This window comes from Rana temporaria, chromosome 1, assembly GCF_905171775.1.
Source record: "Rana temporaria chromosome 1, aRanTem1.1, whole genome shotgun sequence".
NCBI classification, from domain to species: Eukaryota; Metazoa; Chordata; class Amphibia; order Anura; family Ranidae; genus Rana; species Rana temporaria.
In genome coordinates, this window is record NC_053489.1 from 109,818,133 (window position 1) to 109,840,610 (window position 22,478).

Consider the following 22,478-nt stretch of genomic DNA (forward strand, 5'->3'; position numbering starts at 1 on the left):
GAGATTATAACAGATATATAATAGATAAGATTATGGAGTGGCACAGAAGCTGCGGAAGATCATTTTTTATTACTTCTATATATTTTTTTACTGATGTGCGGTGAAGGAAACTTAAGCACAGACTGAAAGGAAAATGTAACCTAACGCAGCTCTTGTTAGAAATATGCTTATAGTAATGAGCCTAATATTGGCCTTCCATACTCGTATTTCTGTTTGAATGTACAATCTCCTTAAAGCAGAGGTAAACCCCAAAAACAATTGCCAACTTTTTTAAAGAAAATAGGGCCAGATCCACAGCCCGGCAGCGCAACGTAACTTTTTAGATTTAAGTTACACTGCCGCAAATTTCCTAAGTTAGGTACCGATCCACAAAACACTTACCTGGAAATTTGCGGCGGTGTAACTCAAATCCGTCCGGCGCAAGGCGGGCCAATTTAAATGGGGCGAGTCCCATTTAAATTAGGCACGCTCCTGCACCGGACGTACTGCGCATGCTCCCGACGCTTTTTTCCCGACGTGCATTGCGCGACGTGACGTCATTTTTTGAACGGCGCGGCGCGTAGTGTATTTCCATATTTCCGTACGGCTTACGCAAACGACGTAAAATTTAAAAATTCGACGCGGGAAGGACGACCATACTTTACACAGCAGTACGCCTGCTGTGTAAAAGTAGGGCTGCCTCACAAAAGTGTAACTAAGCGACGGGAAACTAACGTAGCGGCGACGTAGCGAACGCGAAAAAGCTTTGAGGATCGACGTAACTCCTCATTTGCATACCCGACGCTGGATTTCAACGAGAAATGCCCCCAGTGGCGGCCGCGGTACTGCATCCTAAGATCGGGCAGTGTAAAACAATTACACCTGCCGGATCTAAGGAATATCTATGCGTAACTGATTCTGTGAATCAGTCGCATAGATAGAAACAGGGATACGACGGCGTATCAGTAGATACGCCGGCGTATCCCTTTTGTGGATCTGGCCCATAGTTTTTGTTATTATTTGTTGCATCTTCTTGCTGCTGATCCCCTGCAGCCTCTTTTCAGCCCCTGTCTGTTCGTATGTTCACACTTCAGTGGCAGCTGAACATCATTGCTCAGGGTAGGCTTCCTGATGGAACGGTGGACCGTGCCTGTGCAATGAGCACTGGCACAGCCCTACTGGAAGTCCATCTAAAAGGGTAACAATGCATTGGGAGAGAGGAACAGGAAGTATCTGAACAGAGGCCGTCATAGTGGGATCACCAAATATTATTTGTAAAAATGCAGATTAAAAAAAATTGAATTATCAACTCTCATTAACCACCTCTTTCTGAGATTTGCTGTTTACAATTTAAAAACATTACTTAGAACCCCCAAACATTATATATATATATATATATATATATATATATATATATATATATATATTCTAACACCCTAGAGAAAAAAATGGCGGTTGTTGCAATATTTTTTGTCACACCGTATTTGCGCAACGGTCTTACAAGTGCACTTTTTTGGGAAAAATAAATAAAAAATTTGAGTTAAAAAATAAGACAACAGTAAAGTTAGTCCAATTTTTTTATATTGTGAAAGATAATGTTACACCAAGTAAATTGATACCCAACGAGTCACGCTTCAAAGTTGCGCCCACTCGTGGAATGGCGACAAAACTTTTAACCCTTAAAAATTTCTATAGGCGATGTTTAAAATGTTTTACAGGTTGCATGTTTTGAGTTACAGAGAAGGTCTAGTGCTAGAATTATTTCTCTCGCTCTAATGCCTCGTACATGTGTGCAGCCCCCTCTGTGTGCAGCCCCCCTCAGCTCCCCTAATACTTACCTGAGCCCCATCTAGATCCAGCAATGTTGCACGAAAGAATTGGCTGTCTGGAACTACCATTCTCATTGGCTGAGACAGCAGTGCAGTGCCATTGGCACCCACTGCTGTCAATCGAAGCCAGTCAGGCAATGATTAAAGAAAGCAGGCAGGGCCGGGCCACGGCTCTGTGTCTGATTGGACACAGAGAGCTGTGGCTCGACTTCGGTGCCCCATAGCAAGCTGCTTGCTTTAGGGGCACTCAACAGAAAGGAGGGGCCAGGAGCACCAAAGAGGGACCCAAGAAGAAGGAGGGGATGATATAGGAACTATATGCAGGAACTTGCAGGGAAGAATAGTGTTATTAGTAGTAACCAACATGGGCATTGACATTAGTATATGTACCTGGATAGCACATGGGTTGCAGGAGTGTGCCCAAAAGGGTGGTGATAAAAAAAAATTCTGAATGATCTGCACTTATAACTTGGGCTACCCCAGGGCTCTGTCCTGGGACCAACTCGGTTTAACTTGTTCATAAATGGTTCAGTCTCATTGTTTGCTGATGATACAAAGTTAAGCAGGGTAACAACTTCACAACAGGATATTCAAACTACAGGAATACCTCAATAAATTGGAGGAGTGGACAAACACATGGCAAATGAGGTCCGATGTAGGGAAATGTCAAGAAATGCACTTGGGGGTTAAAAATATGAATGCAAGTTACACACTGGGGGAAAACCTCTGGGGGAATAAGGATAGAAAAAAATCTGGGGATCCTGGTTGTTGACAGACTCAGAAATAGCATACCATGCCAAGCGTCAGCAAGCAAGGCCAGCAGAATATTTACATTCATTAACCACTTACCCCCCGGACCATATTGCTGCCCAAAGACCAGAGTACTTTTTGCGATTCGGGACTGCGTCGCTTTAACAGACAATTGCGCGGTCGTGCGACGTGGCTCCCAAACAAAATTGGCGTCCTTTTTTTCCCACAAATAGAGCTTTCTTTTGGTGGTATTTGATCACCTCTGCGGTTTTTATTTTTTGCGCTATAAACAAAAATAGAAAGACAATTTTGAAAAAAATGAATATTTTTTACTTTTTGCTGTAATAAATATCCCCCAAAAATATATAAAAAAACATTTTTTTTCCTCAGTTTAGGCCGATACGTATTCTTCTACATATTTTTCGTAAAAAAAAATCGCAATAAGCGTTTATTGATTGGTTTGCGCAAAAGTTATAGCGTTTACAAAATAGGGGGTATTTTTATGGCATTTTTATTAATATTTTTTTTACTAGTAATGGCGGCGATCAGCGATTTTTTTTTTTGGTATTGCGACATTATGGCGGACACTTCGGACATTTTTGACACATTTTTGGGACCATTGGCATTTTTATAGCGATCAGTGCTATAAAAATGCATTAGATTACTATAAAAATGCCACTGGCAGTGAAGGGGTTAACACTAGGGGGCGGGGAAGGGGTTAAGTATGCCTGGGTGTGTTCTTACTGTGGGGGGGGGGGGTGGCCTCACTAGGGGAAACACTGATCCTCGGTTCATACAGTGTATGAACCGAAGAAAAGCATTTCCCCTGCTGACAGGAACGAGAGCTGTGTGTTTACACACACAGCTCCCGTTCCCCGCTCTGTACCGAGCGATCGCGTGTGCCCGGCGGCGATCGCGCCCGCCGGGCACACGCACGGGAGTCGGGGGCGAGCGGGGGGCGCGTGCGCGCGCCTCCGGCGGCGCGCGTGCGCCCCTAGTGGCGGCTAAAGGGTAGGACGTCATAATACGTGATCTCGCCTAGGAGAGCCACCTTGTGGACGTATTATGACGGTGCGGCGACGGCAAGTAGTTAAAAAGGTATTTAGCCAAGAGATAAAAATTCCACCACTTTAGAAAACTCTGGTTCAGCCACATCTATGCCGTCCAGTTCCAGGCTCCAGTCCTCAGGAAGGATATATTAGAATTGGAAAGAGTCCAGAGAAGGGCAACAAAGAGAAGAGGGCTGGAGGACCTCAGTTAGGAGGAAAGATTACAAGCATTAAAGCGGTTGTATACCCCTTTATCACATTTTTACATACAGGTAAGCCTATAATAAGGCTTACCTGTGGTTAAAATGAATATCTCCTAAACCTGTACGGTTTGGGAGATATTCACCTTGCATTCAGCCGCTGACGTCAACGGTGCATGCGCAGTGAAGGTTCGGCAAAGGTCTGGTGTATCATGCCAGAACGTGCTGGAACAGAGGGCTCCCACGCATGCGTCATTGCGCCCGAGCCGTGAACCAGGAAGTATCGCCGACGCAAATTGTCAGCTTCCTCGTCGGTGACCAGGAGACGGTGCGCGGGCTTCTTTCTAAGGTAAGTATTTCATAATGAGCTAGTATGCGGTGCATACTAGCTCATTATGCCTTTGCCTTATAGTGTTTTTTTTTTTCTGACTATACAACCGCTTTAAACGTATTCTCCCTGAAGAAAAGACGGTTAAGAGGGGATATTATAGAGATATACAAAAATCTTAATAGCGATTCCAGCATTAGGAGGAAACTATTCAGTCTCAGGTCACTCATGACGACACGTGGCCACTCAATGAAGTTGGATGAGAAAAGGTTCAACCTTAACCCCTTCACTCCTTAGGGTAAAACAAATCTAAATGCCTAAGCACAATTTTGAAACATTGACATGTGTTAGTAAAACTATACATATCGTCACAACTACTTAGTGTATCCAGGTGAATTATACCTTGCTTTTTTCAGAATGAATTGGCATTTATTTTGGTGGTAAGGCCCAAAATAGTAAAATATTGAAAAAAAATGAATTTATTAAATTTAGCTGCATATGTCTGCTATTATCATAATTTACCACCAAACAACAACCCAAAATAAATGTTTCTGCTCCTGATGATCGCAGCGATACCACATTATTTTCATAATCGATTAGTTGGCCGATATTAAGAACTGGGGTATGTACACTTTTGATCAGGGTCATTTAGGTAGTTTCTGTTTTCATTAGGAGTTAAAAAGAGTAAACACAGTTGATTGATAATAAATGGTTTCAGCCAAACACTAACCATGAGTGAAAGAAAAGTTTTTGTATTATCATTCATATTCTCTGAAAAATGGCCAAGAAATCATAAATTCTGTCAGGGTATGTAAACTTATATACGTATATAAACTGTATATTGTGTTGAATAGATGGAAATATGCAGAGCAGGGACAGACAGGGACAGTTTTTTGAAGGGCGTTAACATACAGTGTAGAACCCAAGGCCTGAGATCAATCACAAGTATTATACAAAAATATGATGCTGCAACCCCTCAAACTTGCAACAGAAATGGAAGAGCCAAACCTGTGCCCAAGCCACAGCCGAACACGCTGTCAAACAGAACATCCAAAGGAAAATATTGGCAACATGGGCCCAGATTCTCAATGGACTTACGACGGCGTAGCACCATGTACGCCATCGTAAGTCCGAATGAGAGCCGTCGTATCTATGTGGCTGATTCTTAGAATCAGTTACACATAAATTCAGCTAAGATACGAGCGGCATAAGTCTCTTACGCCGTCGTATCTTAGTTGCATATTTACGCTGGCCGCAAGGTGGCACTTCCGTAGATTTCCGCAGCGAATATGTAAATTAGCTAGATACGACGATTCACGAACGTACGTGTGTAAAGTTACCCCTCATAAAGCAGGGGTAAGTCATGTTAGGTATGGACGTCAGAAACGTACGAACAGCGTTGTTTTTTACGTCGTTTGTGTAAGTCGTCCGTTAATGGAGCTGGACGTAAGTTACGTTCACGTCGACTAGGCATTGAGCGGGCGTAATTTAATCGGGTCACGAAACATTAACATAAAATACGCCCACACTAGCCTACTTTGAATTACGCAGGCTTACGCCGGCACAGGTACACTACGCCGCCGTAACTTTGGCCGCAAGTTCTTTGAGAATACGGGACCTGCCTCACTAAGTTACGGCGACGTAGTGTATCTGAGACACGCTACGCCCGCCTATAGATAGGCGCTTTTTTGAGAATCTGGCCCTCGGTGTCCAATGCTCATGAAATCTTCATTCTTATAAATCTATCAGAAGTAAAAGAAACCAATACACAGAAGAATGTCAACACATTTAAGCCCTGGTAGGCTTTATTTATAAATTACATCATTAACTCTTTGTTAGGACAGATGGTGTGTGAATCTAGTTTACAGCTCATAGCGAAATCTGCCAGCACAGTACAGACAGGTTAATCATGGTAAACATAACTTCCCATATCCCCCACCTTAAAATGACATAGAAGGTAACACTAACTATGATTTTGTAGAAAAGAAAAATATAAGCAGTATTTTTTTTGAGTTTTAAAAGTAATGATAAGTGACTTGGAGCATGTAACCAATATAAAGTAGGTGTTATCCCAATTTTGATTGCAAAAGTGGAAATACAACTTAAGATTTACCAAAACTAGGTAATGTAAGGGCGTACCTAAACAGTCAATTTTTCAGTATTCGGTCAGGCATTCCATTGCACTCCATAGTTGTTGCCAGACGTAGATGAGTTTGTACAATCAGAATGCAACATGTATGACCAGTTTTAGGCTCTACCATCTTCTACCTGTTCCTGCCAGCAGAAACATGAGCTCAGCCATAGAGAGTAAACAACCATTTTTGACACATTATACATATATGACAGCAGTTTTCCAAATGTTCTCTTTTTTATTTACAGCCCTTCAACGTATGACTTTTCAGAGTAAGAGAAATCAAAAACGAAATCTAGACAGCTGTGTTATTTTGTAATATGTTCAGTGTCATGTTGTTTGCGAACAGTATGACTCTAGCGTTAGATCATTGTAGTTTAGGACCTGTGGAAGATGTAAATATACCATCTGTTGTTTTTGCTCTAAATTTAAAGTTTAACTCCAGCCAAACTTTTTTTTCCATTTTCCGTAGAAGAGAGACTGAATGGAACTCTTTCTATTAGTAGGAATTTAGGGCCAGATTCACAAATGAGATACGACGGCGTTTCTCCTGATACGCCGTCGTATCTCTGTTTCTATCTATGCGACTGATTCATAGAATCAGTTACACATAGATATCCCTAAGATCCGACAGGTGTAATTGTTTTACACTGTCGGATCTTAGGATGCAGTACCGCGGCCGCCGCTGGGGGGAGTTTGCGTCGTAAACCAGCGTCGGGTATGCAAATTAGGAGTTACGGCGGATCCACAACGGTTTTTCGCGTTCGCTACCTCGCCGCTAGTCTAGTTTCCCGTCGCAAAGTTAGTAGTTTTTTTTGGTGCCCTAAAGTTAGTCAGCAAGTGTATTGCTGTCTAAAGTATGGCCGTCGTTCCCACGTCGAAATTCAAAATTTAACGTCGTTTACGTAAGCCGTCCAGGAATACGGAAGTACGCTATGCGCGTCGCCGTTCAAAAAAATTACGTCACGGCGCGCAAAGCACGGCGGGAGTTAAGAAACGGAGCATGCGCAGTAGGTCCGGCGCGGGAGCGCGCCTAATTTAAATGGTACACGCCTATTTAAATTGGCCCGCCTTGCGCCGGAGGCCGCCGGCGTAGTTTTCATCGCAAGTGCTTGGTGAATCAGGCACTTGCGATGAAAAATTACGGCGGTGTAACGTATCTAGGATACGTTACCCCGCCGCAATTCTACGTGAATCTGGCCCTTAGCCAAATTTGTGTGTTTTTTTTTTCTTTATCTCATTTTTGTTTCCCCAGATAGTTCAATACCCGCTGTACTTTATCCTCCACCTATTGGCGGTGTGTATGATAGACACAAGTGGTGGTGTTATGTCTCTGCCCCATCTACACATGGCTATTTATAAAAACCATGGATATAGCATCATCACTGGCTGTATATTGTGAATGGCCAAGCGTAGACGTTGTCAGAGACACATCACTGATGCTGGAGTCTCTCATACATGCAGCTGTTATGTCTGTACAATGGGTCTTTTTAAGTTCTTTGAAGATATCAGACATGGCATAGGTAAGCACCTACTAATACCTTTGTCATTGCAGATCTTTGTCCCAGCAAAGTCCAGTACCTACAGGGCCATTTTTGGTGCCCTTATGTATGGGTTACACTTTTGCGTTTCTAAGTGGGGTGTCCTAGACCAGTAGGGCAGCAGTTTCCAACCTCCCCGGCACCAGGGCTCGGCCTTACGGAACACCACCCATCCGCTGGACCAGGATGGGGGGGCGGGTGGTGAGAGTACTCGATAGTAAAGCAAGCTCTAAAGCCCTGTACACACGCTCAGTTTTCATGGTGGTAAAAACCCGGCAGGAAAACTACCATGGAGCTTTGGCCTGGAATCCCGGCCGTGTGTATGCTCCATGGGCACTGCCTCACAGTGTTTCCCATAGAGTATTAGTAAATCTGGCGGCAAAAAAGTCGCCGGGAATCCCAACGGGAAAAAAGAGAGAGGGTCTTTATTTTCCCGTCGGGATTCCCATCTGTTTTCCTGATGGAAAAACTGCTAGGAAGCATACACACGTCCGGTTTTCCCGGCCAAAGCTCTCTTGGCAGTTTTCTTGGCAGGAAACCAGTCATGTGTACGGGGCTTAACATCTCACTCCAACACTTGCCAGCATAGGTTTGCTGTAAAAATCTTTTATAGTGCATGAAGGTCACTGTACCTTTTTTTATGTCACCTCTGTATCCCTGAACCTGGCACAATTCTTATAGGGGCCTTGACCTTATTACACACTCAGTTTTATCATCTAAGCTTGGCTTTCCCCATCCCGCTGTTATAATAGGAGGATGTTTCAGTGATTAAGAAAGACACTCAATGTAGACCCATTTTCTCCTGTTTAGTGACTATATATCTCTCTATATTGGTGACATCTGCATATATTGTACAGAGCCTATGTACACATAAGGTATTTGCTAATTCCTACAGTAACAATTTCTATATTCAGTAATGAGTTTATAGGAACATAGAGATCATTGGTGAAGTATAAATCAGTGAGCAAAAATGATTGAGGGTGCAGCCTGTCACCTGGAGGGGAGGAGTGAGGCTCCGTACACACGTCCGAGAAAGTCGACAGGCAAAACACATCGTTTTGCTCATCGAGTTCCTTGTGAAGCCACCGAGGATCTCGGCGAGCCAAATTTTCCCATTGACCAACGAGGAAATAGAGAACATGTCCTCTATTTGGCTCGGCGGGTTTCTCTGCGAAAAGTGTACACACAACCGGTTTTCTCGGCAGAATACGTCTCCCATCGAGTTTCTTGCTGAATTCTGCCGAGAAACCCGGTCGTGTGTACGGGGCCTGAGGGTAAATCTGGCATAGAGAACAATTCCACATGATGTGAATTCACTGGAAGTCCTGCAGTGTGAGCAGGAGCCTCTGTTAAAGCGGAGCTCCACCCAAAAGAGGAAGCTCCACTTGTTCACACCCTCCCCCCTCCACTGGCACATTTTGAGGGAGTGGGTACCTGGTTTTGACCGGTACCCGCTTCCACTTCTGGGTAAGATCACCGCTCAGCGATCTACGACATTTGCAGCCCCTCCTCATTCCCCAGTTGCCTTCTGGGACACACAGAGGTCACAGAGGACGGGAAGACCCTTCAGAAAGTGCAGCACGACTCACGCATGCGCAATAGGAAACAGGTTGTAAAGCCGCAAGGCTTCACTTCCTTTTTTCCTTACTACAGATGTCGGCGCCTGCACCCAAAGCCAATTGACGAATAGGCTTGGGGTGCTGACATCACGGGATCCCTGGACAGGTAAATGTCCTTATATTAAAAGTCAGCAGCTGCAGTATTTGCAACTGCTGACTTTTATATTTGTTTACAGACTGGAACTCTGCTTTAAGCTGCAGTGGTCTAGGCGGGGATTGAGCGCTGAGTGCTGTAGGCGGGGCAGTCAGTGTTATGACGGCTACTGCGGTCGCTGTTTTCCAGCTGGAAAATGGTGCAAGGAAAAGGGGAGCGGGCACCCTCTGGTAATTGGAGGGTGGAAGTGCAGGTTGTGCTTGCTCGCTCACCTGCTGCCCACTCCTCGCCATGTGGCCCGGCCCCCAGCAGACCAGAGCCTGGCACTGGGGGTTGGGGAACTCTGCAGTAGGTTATTTCCATCTAAAACTACCCTGTCCACAGGGTGACAACAGTTCTGTGTAAATTCATTGCAGAACGGACAGCGTTGCCATCCCAGTATAGGAAGGGGAAAAATAGAGGAAGCACTATATGATGCAGTCTGTTAGTGACAGACTTCATCATATATGTCATTTTTAGTTTTGCCAACCCTTACACTTTAAATAATCCCATATATATATGAAGAAGTTACGTCGGCGTATCTATTGATACGCCGTGTAACTTCTAGGATGCTCCGGCGTATCTTTGTTTTGTATCCACACAACAAGATACGCCGGAAGCTGGGCTAGATCCGACTGACGTACATCTTAGTACGCCGTCGGATCTAAGGTGCATATTTACGTTGGCCGCTAGGTGGCGCTTCTGTTGATTTCCGCGTCGAGTATGCAAATTAGCTACATATGCCAATCCACAAACGTACGTCTGCCCGGCGCATTTTTTTACGTCGTTTACGTAAGGCTTTTTTCGGCGTAACGTTACCCCTGCTCTATGAGGCGTACGCAATGTTAAGTATGGACGTCGGGCCAGCATCGAATTTTCCGTTGTGTACGTCGTTTGCGTAAAACGTTCGCGAATAGGGTTTTGCGGAAATTACGTTCACGTCAAAAGCATTGACTATTTGCGACGTGATTTCGAGCATGCGCACTGGGATACCCCCACGGACAGCGCATGCTCCGTTAAAAAATACGTCATGTGGGTGTACATAAAACACACCCACATCTTTATCATTTGAATTCCGCACCCTTACGCCGGCAGATTTACGCTACGCCACCGTAAATTTAGAGGCAAGTGCTTTGTGAATACAGCACTTGCCTCTCAAAGTTGCGGCGGCGTAGCGTTACTACGATACGCTACGCCCATTTAAAGATACGGCGATCTACGTGGATCTGGCCCACTGTATGTATATGTGTAGACCATGTGTATATAGAAATATCTCATCTGTCAGAAAAATAAATCTTTGTATATATGTGCTTTGCAATATTTTATCTTCTAGTACTCATCTATAAAATGAAATCTCTGTATCTGTACAGTAGGCTAGCATTGAGGCACCTAATGTGTATGTATAGCCAGCCAAAACAGAAAGGCAAAGGTAGCAGTATGTAAAAATGTTTTTGACACTTTTTATATCTTGTGATTTTTAGATGCAGGGAAGTGATGATGGATACTTGAGTAAAACTTGCTACCAGACAAGATCTCTCAGTTCAGAGAGCAGCCAATGGAAGAAGAGCGAAGAAGAGGAAGAGAAAACTTCTGCTGTTACTGTGGATGTGAGTTTTTAGTCCATTCCACTATACTTGAGTTAAGAGATAACCATTGCTATGCGTGGTACTGCTGGGACCACATGTTGTGCTGAGCTTTAAAAATGTTGGAGGTTGTAGAATCATTGATCCTACTGTTTCTATACTGCCACTGTGAGACTTAAAAAGTTCCTTGCCTACTTTTGAATTTTAATGACTGAAAAATTCTGAAGCCTATAAGGAACTAAGTACAGTATAAGTCAGCACACTGTCATTGCAATTTATCTACAAGAATAATATTGTGCACTTCCATAGGACCAAAGTGTACAAAACAAGACAGGATTCAGGCAAAGACCAGTGGGAACTTGTAACATGGACGTGCCTGGGAACATCACAACTCTGCCATAACCATTTAACTGGATAAAAACATGATTGCTACAATATGACTATATAAAGCCAATCAAAAGTATTTTCTGAATGTTGAACGTTCTTGTAGTCTAATAGATATTTATTTATGTTCAAAGAGGGCCACAATTTCAATCATATGGATGGAAATGAATACAGGAAGAACCTATACAGGTGATACTGTACTCAATAGTCTAATGCAGTGGTTCTCAACCTGGGGTCGGGACCCGCTCGGGGGTCAAATGATGATTTACCAGGGGGTCTCCAAATCCTGGGCTGTTCCTGAAGCCCGTATCACTCTCCCAGCATTTTTGGAGCCCCCCCAACAGGGCTATCCCTGGAGCATGTGGCCACCCATCTGGGCTGTTCCTGGAGCCCGCAGCTGCCCACTCAGCCTCTTCGCAGGCACCCATTCATTTTACGGCATGGCTGGGGGGCAAAGACTAGAGGTCAGCTGACTGGTGAGGAATGTGAAGTGGGAGGGGCTGGAGGAGACCCTGTCTCCTGATTTCGGCATAGGTGTCACTGCTACGAGACACCACAGAGCTGGAGACACAGTGAAGCCGGAGACATTAAAGCGGTGGTTCCCCCTAAAACAAATTTCTAACAATACATTCGTAAGACCCGTTACACTGCGGGTAGGCTGGCTTTTGTTTTGTTTTTTTAGTACATACCTCGATATCGGCGTTTCGTCCCTTGGCGGTGGGCGTTCCTAGTTGATTGACGTTCCTCCGACGGGCGCATACTGCGCGTCACGACTTTCCAACAGAAGCCGAACGTCATTGCGCAGGCGCCGTATAGAGTCGGCTCTATACGGCGCCTGCGCAGCGACGTTCGGCTTCTTTCGGAAAGTCGTGACGTCACATATGTGCCCGTCGGAGGAACGTCAATCAACTAGGAACGCCCACCGCCAAGGGACGAAACGGCGAGATCGAGGTATGTACTAAAAAAACAAAACAAAAGCCAGCCTACCCGCAGTGTAACGGGTCTTACGAATGTATTGTTAGAAATTTGTTTTAGGGGGAACCACCCCTTTAAGTGACACTACCTGCGATTATAGTTGCCATTACAAGGGCTCAGGGAGCACTAAATGTCTGTGGGTTAGGGGCGTAAATTACTTGTCTTGCCTTGGGTGCTGACAACCCGCGCTATGAAAATAATTTTACTGTTAGGGGTCCCCACAACTTGTGAAATTTTATCAAGGGGTCACGGCCCTAGAAGGTTGAGAACCACTGGTCTAATGGTTTATAAAGTCATAACAGAAAGGTAACATCAGGTGTGGTGATATAAAAATTTGGAGGGATTTGTCTTATTCCTCATGTGCAGATAAAAGTGGAAGCTTTGATTTACTGCCTATTGGAAGATTGCAAGACAGGGACTAAATAACGGATGTGCATACTAGAGGTAGAGGTGCAATTAGGTGAACCCATTATCAAGGGACTTTTTAAGGACAGTTTGTATCATATAGGATCTATTTGTGGTGTTTTAACATATTTATTGCAGGGCAAAGCAACACGTTCACTTTAAAGGGGTTGTAAAGGTTCGTTTTTTTTTTCTAAATAGGTTCCTTTAAGCTAGTGCATTGTTGGTTCACTTACCTTTTCATTCGATTTCCCTTCTAAATGTTTTTTTTCTTTGTTTTCTTTATCTGAATTTCTCACTTTCTGTTCCTCCTCAGTAAGCGGTTCTGGCTGACTAACCCCCAGCCAGAACTGCTCGGATGATGTTGGAAAGCTTACTGAGGAGGAACAGGAAGTGAGAAATTCAGACAAAGAAAAAACATTTAGACAGGAAATCGAAGGAAAAGGTAAGTGAACCAACAATGCACTAGATTAACCACTTGCTCACCTTAGGACGTCCATGGACGTCCTCGACTTTGCACGGTGATATCTGGATGATGCCTGCAGCCACAGGCATCATTCAGATATCACCGTCTTCAGCCGGCGATTCTGTGCACCATAAGAATGATCAAAGCGTCGGTTCCGCCGCTTAATCGTTCTTATAGGCGGCGGGAGGGGACGTCCCCCCCTCCCACCGCCATCCGGTGCTTCTCCGGGCTCTCCCGTGCCATCAGGGGCCCGGAGAGCGAATCGGCCGGCGTTCCCTGCAGAACCATAGAGATGACTGGTGACCAGATGGTCACAGTCATCTCTATGACCGTCGGAGGACCGGGCGCGACATTATGACGTCACGCCCGGTACCCGGAATGTAAACACAGCCGCAATCGCCACTGAAAGCATTAGATCGGTGAATTTTTTTTCACGATCTAATGCTTTCCAGCCTGGAGGAGAGATGTGGGGTCTTATTGACCCCACATCTCTCCATAAAGATGACCTGTCACAGTGATTCCTATTACAAGACATGTTTACATTCCTTGTATCAGGAATAAAAGTGATCAAAATTATTATTTTTTTTAAAAGTGTAAAAGTAAAAAAATTAAGTAAAAAATAATAATAAAAAAAAAAAATTAAAACGCCCCTGTCCCTCGCGTGCAGAAGCGAACACGCATGCAAGTCCCGCCCACATAAGTAAACACCGTTCGAACCCCACATGTGAGGTATCATCGCGTGCGTTAGAGCGTGTGCAACAATTCTAGCACTAGACCTCCTCTGTAACTCAAAAATAGTAACCTGTAAAAAAATTTAAAGCGTCACCTATGGAGATTTTTAAGTACCGAAGTTTGGCGCCATTTCATGAGTGTGCGCAATTTTAAAGTGTGACATGTTAGGTATCTATTTACTCGGCGTAACATCGTCTTTCACATTATACAAAAAAATTGGGCTAACTTTACTGTTTTGTTATTTTTTAATTCATGAAACTGTTTTTTTCCCTAAAAAAAGGCGTTTGAAAAATGATTGCGCAAATACCGTGCAAGAAAAAAAGTTGCAATGACCGCCATTTTATTCCCTAGGGTGTCTGCTAAAAAAAATATATATATAATGTTTGGGGGTTCTAATTAATTTTCTAGCAAAAAAATTGAGATTTTTACATGAAGGAGAGAAGTGCCAAAATAGGCCTGGTGATTAAGTGGTTAACCCCTTCCCGACCGCCGCATGTATATATACGTCGGCAGAATGGCACGTACAGGCACATTGGCGTACCTGTACGTCCCTGCCTTCTAGCGGGTGGGGGGTCCGATCGGGACCCCCCCCCCCCGCTACATGCGGAGGTCGGATTCCCTCGGGGAGCGATCCGGGACGACGGCGCGGCTATTCGTTTATAGCCGCTCCGTCGCGATCGCTCCCCGGAGCTGAAGAACGGGGAGAGCCGTATGTAAACACGGCTTCCCCGTGCTTCACTATGGCGCTGCATCGATCGAGTGATCCCTTATATAGGTAGACTCGATCGTTGACGTCATTCCTACAGCCACACCCCCCTACAGTTGTAAACACACATTAGGTGAACATTAAATCCTACAGCGCCCGCCGTGGTTAACTCCCAAACTGCAACTGTCATTTTCACAATAAACAATGCAATTTAAATGCATTTTTTGCTGTGAAAATGACAATGGTCCCAAAAATTCTTCAAAATTGTCCGAAGTGTCCGCCATAATGTCGCAGTCACGAAAATAATCGCTGATCGCCGCCATTAGTAGTAAAAAAAAAAATAATTATAAAAATGCAATAAAACTATCCCGTATTTTGTAAACGCTATAAATTTTGCGCAAACCAATCGATAAACGCTTATTGCGATTTTTTTTACCAAAAATAGGTAGAATACGTATCGGCCTAAACTGAGGAAAAAAAATTGTATATATGTTTTTGGGGGATATTTATTATAGCAAAAAGTAAAAAATATTGCATTTTTTCAAAATTGTCGCTCTATTTTTGTTTATAGCGCAAAAAATAAAAACCGCAGAGGTGATCAAATACCACCAAAAGAAAGCTCTATTTGTGGGGAAAAAAGGACCGCAATTTTGTTTGGGAGCCACGTCGCACAACCGCGCAATTGTCTGTTAAAGCAACGCTTTTTTAATTGTAAAAACCCCTTGGGTCATGTAGCAGCATATTGGTCCGGTCCTTAAGTGGTCAAAGGAACCTTTTTAGAAAATAAAAAACTAACCTGTACAACCCCTTTAATGTCGGCATCCACAATAGCTTATACTTATACACATTTTTCTGTCCATTTAGCTGCCATGAGTAAAGGAATTTTCTGTGTAGACTATAGGGGAGATTTACTAAAACTTGAACCCTCAGAATCTGGTGCAGCTGTGCATTGTAGCCGATCAGCTTCTAAACTTCAGTTTGTTCAGTTAAGCTTTGACAATAAAACCTGGAAAATTATTGGTTTCTATGCACAGCTGCACCTAAATTTACAGGCTCAAGTTTTAGTACATCAACCCCATTGTGTCACTGGACACAGGGTTGGAGACTTTACATGTGCAGCAGAACATTGCCTAGCAAACAAATATGCAGTTCAGTTTTGGACACCAGTTCTCAAAAAGGACATCGGAGAACTGGAGAAAGTGCAGAGAAGGGCAACCAAACTGATAAGAGGCATGGAGGAGCTCAGCTATGAGGAAAGATTAGAAGAACTACATTTATTCACTCTTGAGAAGAGGAGATTAGGGGAGGATATGATCAACATGTACAAATATATAAGGGGTCCAACTTGGTGTTGAGTTATTCACTTTATGGTCAACACAAAGGACAATGGGACACGTCTAGAGGAAAAGAGATTTCACCTCCAAATACGGAAAGGTTTCTTCACAGTAAGAGCTGTGAAAATGTGGAACAGACTCCCTCCAGAGGTGGTTCTGGCCAGCTCAGTAGATTGCTTTAAGAAAGGCCTGGATACTTTCCTAAATGTACATACTATAACTGGGTACTGACATTTATAGGTAAAGTTGATCCGGGAAAAATCTGATTGCCTCTCGGGGGATCAGGAAGGAATTTTTTCCCCATCTGTAGCAAATTGGATCATGCTTTGCTGTTTTTTTTTTGTTTTCCTCTGGATCAACTGTGGGTATAGAATTGGGTATATGGGATTGTATGATATTTTTTTTTTTTTTTTATGGTTGAACTGGATGGACGTGTGTCTTTTTCAACCTAACAATGTAACTATATACTCCTCCATAGCTTGTAAGTATTTCTTAAGTGAACTGGCATGGGAGCGCAGGAATGGAGTATATAGTAGAGAGGAATGGAGGAGATTAAAGCGGAGGTTCACCCAAAAGTGATCCTCCGGTTTTCGGAACCCTCCCCCTCCGGTGTCATATTTGACACCTTTCAGGGGGGAGGGGGTGCAAATACCTGTATAAAACAGGTAGTTGCACCACTTTCGGGTATTGACTCCCACGGGAGTCCGGCCCCTCTGCGCCACCCCCCCGGTTGTTTTCTGGGAAACACTCGGCTCCCAGAACACAATGGGAACCAGTGGAACTGCACAGCGCGACTCACGCATGCGCAGTAGGGAACCGGGCAGTGAAGCCACAGCGCTTCACTTCTAGATTCCCTTACAGAGGATGGCGGCGGGGGAAGCCGAGAGCTGAGCTACCGATCGGCTTCGGCGGACGCGCTGGACAGGTAAGTGTTTTTTTTTTAAAAGTCAGCAGCTGCTGTATTTGTAGCTGCTGGCTTTTAAAAACATTTTTTGCAGGTGAACCCCCACTTTAAAGGATAAGTTTACCTTTGGGAGCATGTTGCATGTTTCATCACTCGTTTATAGGGTGGAACATGTAACATGTTTCCGATCCTGCAGATGATCCCCACACACTCTGTGACAGCAGGTCAGGAGTCTTCTCCCTGTAGCTGCTGTCACTATTTGAAAAGAGCGCAACCCACATGGCTGCGTCATTAAGTCACAGATCCCTGCGTATCACTAAAGTACCAACCTTTGTGGATGTTGGCTTGTAGCTCTCAATCAACTACCAGGGGGCTGTTGAGCGCTTGAGTCGTTCATTGAGTCTTCCTTTCTTTGTGAAACTGCTTTCCCATACAATGTACGAGCATACAGCTTACACTGATAGGCTGTAGGAGTCCTGCATGGCACCAATCACTTATGTAAAGCTTTCCAAGCTCCTACAAAAAATGCATTTTTTTTTACCTGTAAAACAATGTGCACTTACTAATTTTAAAAAAGTGAACTTATCCTTTAACCACTTCAGCTCTTATACCTTTATACCCTTTATGGACCAGAGCAATTTTTCCATTTCCATGGCCTGTTTATTCAATGATAACTTTATGATTACTGTGGATAACAAAGAAATACATACATTGGGCCAGATTCAGAAAGATCAGCGGATCTTTCTGCTGGCGTAACGTATCTCTGATACGTTACGCCACTGTAACTTTGGGCGCAAGTTCTGTATTCAGAAAGAACTTGCGCCCTTAGTTACGGCGGTGTAACGTATGTGTTGCGGCGTAAGGCCGCCTAATTCAAATGGGTATGTTGGGGGCGTGTTTTATTTAAATTGTACTTGACCCCGCATTTTTGACGTATTTTTTGAACGGCGCATGCGCCGTCCGTAAAATATCCCAGTGTGCATTGCTCCAAATTACGCCGCAAGGACGTATTGGATTCGACGTGAACGTAAATGACGTAAAGCCGTATTCGCGAACGACTTACGCAAACGACGTTAAAATTTTCAAAACTCAGCGTGGGAACGACGGCCATACTTTACATTAGCTACGCCTCATATAGCAGGGGTAACTATACGCCGAAAAAAGCCGAACGTAAACGACGTAAAAAAAATGTGCCGAAGGGACGTACGTTTCTGAATCGCCGTATCTACCTAATTAGCATATTCCTTGCGTAAACATACGGAAGCGCCACCTAGCGGCCAGCCTGAAAATGCAGCCTAAGATTCGACGGTGTAAGACACTTACACCTGTCGGATCTTAGGGAAATCTATGCGTAACTGATTCTCTGAATCAGGCGCATAGATACGACCTCCTGCACTCAGAGATACGACGGCGTATCAGGAGATACGCCGTTGTATCTCCTATCTGAATCCGGCCCAGTGATTTTTGGGGACAAACTATCCCTTATTTAGGCAATTTTGTCTTGCAAATTATTTTATTTTGTAAGCAATCTAAAGGCAAAATAACATTTTTCTTTTTTTAACTTGACCACTGTGTTAAAAAGGTGATATTAAACACTTGCTTACTGGGCACATACACCCCTTCCTGCCCAGGCGAAATTTCAGCTTTCAGCACTGTCACACTTTGAATGACAATTGCGCGGTCGTGCGACGTGGCTCCCAAACAAAATTGATGTCCTTTTTTTTCCACAAATCCAAGCTTTCTTTTGGTGATATTTGATCACCTCTGCGGTTTTTATTTTTTGCGCTATAAACAAAAATAGAGCGACAATTGTGAAAAAAAATAAAAATAAATATGCACTGATTACTGTATAAATGTGACTGGCAGGGAAGGGGTTAACACTAGGGGCGAGGAAGGGGTTAATGTGTGCCCTGCATAGTGTTTCTAACTGTGGGGGGAGGGGAGTGACTGGGGGAGGTGACCGATGGTTGTCCCTATATACAAGGGACACACCATCGGTCTCCTCTCCCTGACAGGACATGGATCTCTGTGTTTACACACAGAGATTCATGTCCCTGCCTCTGTGACTGCCGATCACGGGCGTCTGGCGGACATCGCGGCTGCCAGGCACTCGCATCAGCACCTGAGTGACGCGGTGGGCGTGTGCGCGTGCCGCCGGAGGCGCTCGCGCGCCCTCCAGTGGCCGGAGGCCGTATATAGATGGCCTCCCGGCAGTTAACATCCACATTGCGACCGTATATAGTCGTCTGGCCGGCGGGAGGTGGTTATGGAAAATAAAAAAATATACATTTTATTTTACATTTTGTCATATTTAAAATAACACCAAAATATGTTTCTGGTACAAAGCATGGCAAAGTTATTTTCAAATGGAAAATAAAAAGTTTATTTTTCAGTTTTGCGTATTTTTTTTTAATTACAAAACAAGGAATTTAAATATATGTGTGTGTGTATATATATATATATATATATATATATATATATATATATTTATTAATAGTAAAAAAATAGAAGCAAACAAATCAGCAGAAACATAATAGTTAAGGAGTTGGCTAACTTTAACAAAGGGCTAAAACGGAATACATTTTATTTAACAATTACTTAGCACAGGAACAAAATATTAATTTTGACCCGCGTCTCCTGCTTTGCATTATTCCTGCCTTATATTTTGACAGCTGCTAATAGCGTCAGGGGGAGTGCAGCAAAGGAATCAGAACAGGACCTAGGAGAAATATCCTAGAAATGATGTTGAAGTTTTCTTTTTAGGACATAACTCCTACATTTAAAATCCTGACAATACCCCTTTTAGGTAAGGGATTATTCTGTGATGCCTCAGGTCTATAAAATTGAATTCTAATTTTACACCGGAAACATTTAGGAGAACACCAGTCAGTGGCGACTGGTGGTATATTTTTTTTGCAGGGGGGGCTGCAAACAATCCAACCGATTCAACCCCCCCGGTCAATCAATCAGCTCACAGGCACAACCCACTCCCCTCCCCCAGTCGGTCACTAGTCCCACACTTACCCCATATAGGTCACGGGCGGCTTACCCTGCATCTCCTCTCTCCTCCTCGGTGACCAATAGGATCGGTTTTTCTCTCGGCCAATTGGGTGACGGGAGGAGAGTCAGGAAGACAATAGCAAATATTAATTCATTATTGTCACACAACTGGGTGGGCTCACCCTTTTTTCAAACCTATTAGCTTTTCTGGCTTTAATCACGTACTTTTAAAATAAAAAAAACAAATTGGAATTCATGCGTCCGGCACCCCGCATGTAGATTAGGGGGCCAGACGCATGGATTAGGGGGGCGGCGCACCTGCGCCCTGCATTATGGGCCACCACTGACACCAATAGCCTGGTTTATTTATCATTCTTTATTAAACTTGTGTGTATTATAGGGCCATGGTAATGATATCTTTCTGTGACTCAAAAACAATGTAGACTGTAGGATCGATCTTGATCCCACTGCAATATTTGTGATGTGGGACATTTTGCCAAATGTCTGTATGTTGATTTTTCCATAAAACGAACAAAAAAGACATTACACTATGATCCTGAAGTGGTTAAAGAAATCCTGCTGCTTTGCTCTAATTGGGCAAAACAGAGGGTTGCTTCTTTAAAGTACACGAAAAAGCAAAACTTTTTTTTTATTTTGATAAAGGTAAGGGAGGGGTAAAACAAAAACCCTTCTGCAAGCAGCTTGGGCAGAAAAATGTGCCTGTTATACTCTACAGCTGTTGGTGTGCTGCTGTCAGACGTGTTGCAAGGACCTTTGACACCCTTCGCTATACCACCATCCCTGTCAGTGGAGGCTGCTGAGAGGTCCTGAGATATAGCGGGGTTAGATATGAAAGATGAGGAGTGAGGAGAAGAATTGTGTCCCTTTTGTGTGGCCTTCAGGTGCTCTTGCCAACGGGCTGAGTGATGGGAGGTTAAATGCCTTGTCATGCATGTGGTATTCCAAATGGCTGGTGTTTTACCAGGTTTGATCTGCTTGTGGCAGAGATTGCAGATTGCAACAGTGCGATTGGCTGCACATGTGCTAATAAAGGTCCACAGAGCGGAACTATGGAAAGTGGGCTGGGAGATAACAGCTCCGCAATATGATAAAATAGGGTGGCTACTCTCTACTGTTCCATGATGGCTGCCTCTGGAGGACATTCTGCCTCATTGGGGTTTTGCCCCCTCACTTTCCTCCTCTGCTCTATCCGACACCCAAATCGTGTCAGTGACCTCATCCTCCCCTCCATCCTTATCATCATTGGAGCCAACTTTACAATACGCTGTGGATGGGGAACATGACTGCCAATTTGTTGTTTATCAGTGTTCTCCCCTCTCTGTAAGCTCATGTTACTCCCTTCCTCTACCTCAGAACCAACATCAGAATTAAGTAATGTCTGTGCATCCTCAAGAAGCAAGTGACTGACACAGTGTTCAAATAATTCAGCTGACTCCTCCATTCATGATGCTGGGGCTATGGTATGAGTAGCTGTGGACAAGGAGGCAGAATAGGCTGCTCTGGCAGCTGCGGTGGACTGCGCACAAGTGTCAGCTTGGGTGACGGAGGATGAGAATGGTTTAGTAAACCAGTCCACCACCTCCTCTGCATGCTGTGGCTGAATAGCACGAGCAACATCACTAAACAGAGACAAAGGTGCCCTGCCTGAGGATGGACCACATCCTCCTTTGCCTGTGGACACTGATGGTCCCCTCAGTGGCGTGGGAATGACTTCCTCTCCTTGTTGGCCTTCCAGACATGATGTGGGGGCTTAATACCCAAATTTATTAAAAACTAGTATACAGCAGCACTGTATACAGCACTAAATGTTATGTAATGCTGTGTTAAACACTGCACCACACTAACACACTACACTATACTCACACTATACTGACACATTATATTCACACTACACTATACTGACACACTACACTAACACTTTACACTCAGAGTCACAATGAGTGAACACATTAACTCTCTAGCAGCAAACTGAGCCCTGCTCTATCTATCTCCACTCCAACAACACCCTGCAAACCCTTCCTGTGAGAAGTAACCTTTTATAGTGTGTAGTGGAACTATAAGCACTCAGCCATTAACCACTTGCTGACCGTCGCACGCCGTTTTACGTTGGCAGAATGGCACAGGCAAATGGGCGTACCTCTACGTCCCTTTAAATTTTCCGCTTAGCGGGCACGCGCATGCCACGGGAGCGTGCCCACAGGTCCCGCAAACTCGATGTTCGCCGGCGGCCGGTGATTGTGACACGGAGAGGCAGAACGGGGAGTATGTAAACAAGGAATTTCCCTGTTCTGCCTAGCAACATGACAGGGATCTACTGCTCCCTGTCATCGGGAGCAGTGATTTCTGTCATATTGTAGTGAGACCATCCCCCCTACAGTTAGAATCACTTCCTAGGACACACTTAACCCCTTA

The 22,478-nt window shown here is 44.2% G+C and overlaps 1 protein-coding gene across 2 annotated transcripts in view; it reads left to right on the forward strand.

Annotated features, from left to right (window-relative positions):
* ATG10 (autophagy related 10) overlaps window positions 1–22,478 on the forward strand; it is a 330,210-nt gene that overhangs the window by 92,719 nt on the left and 215,013 nt on the right. For both annotated transcript variants that reach the window (XM_040341657.1, XM_040341655.1), the window contains one exon: window positions 11,041–11,166. In XM_040341657.1, coding sequence (XP_040197591.1) covers window positions 11,041–11,166 — 126 coding nt within the window. The remainder of the gene's footprint in view (window positions 1–11,040; window positions 11,167–22,478) is intronic.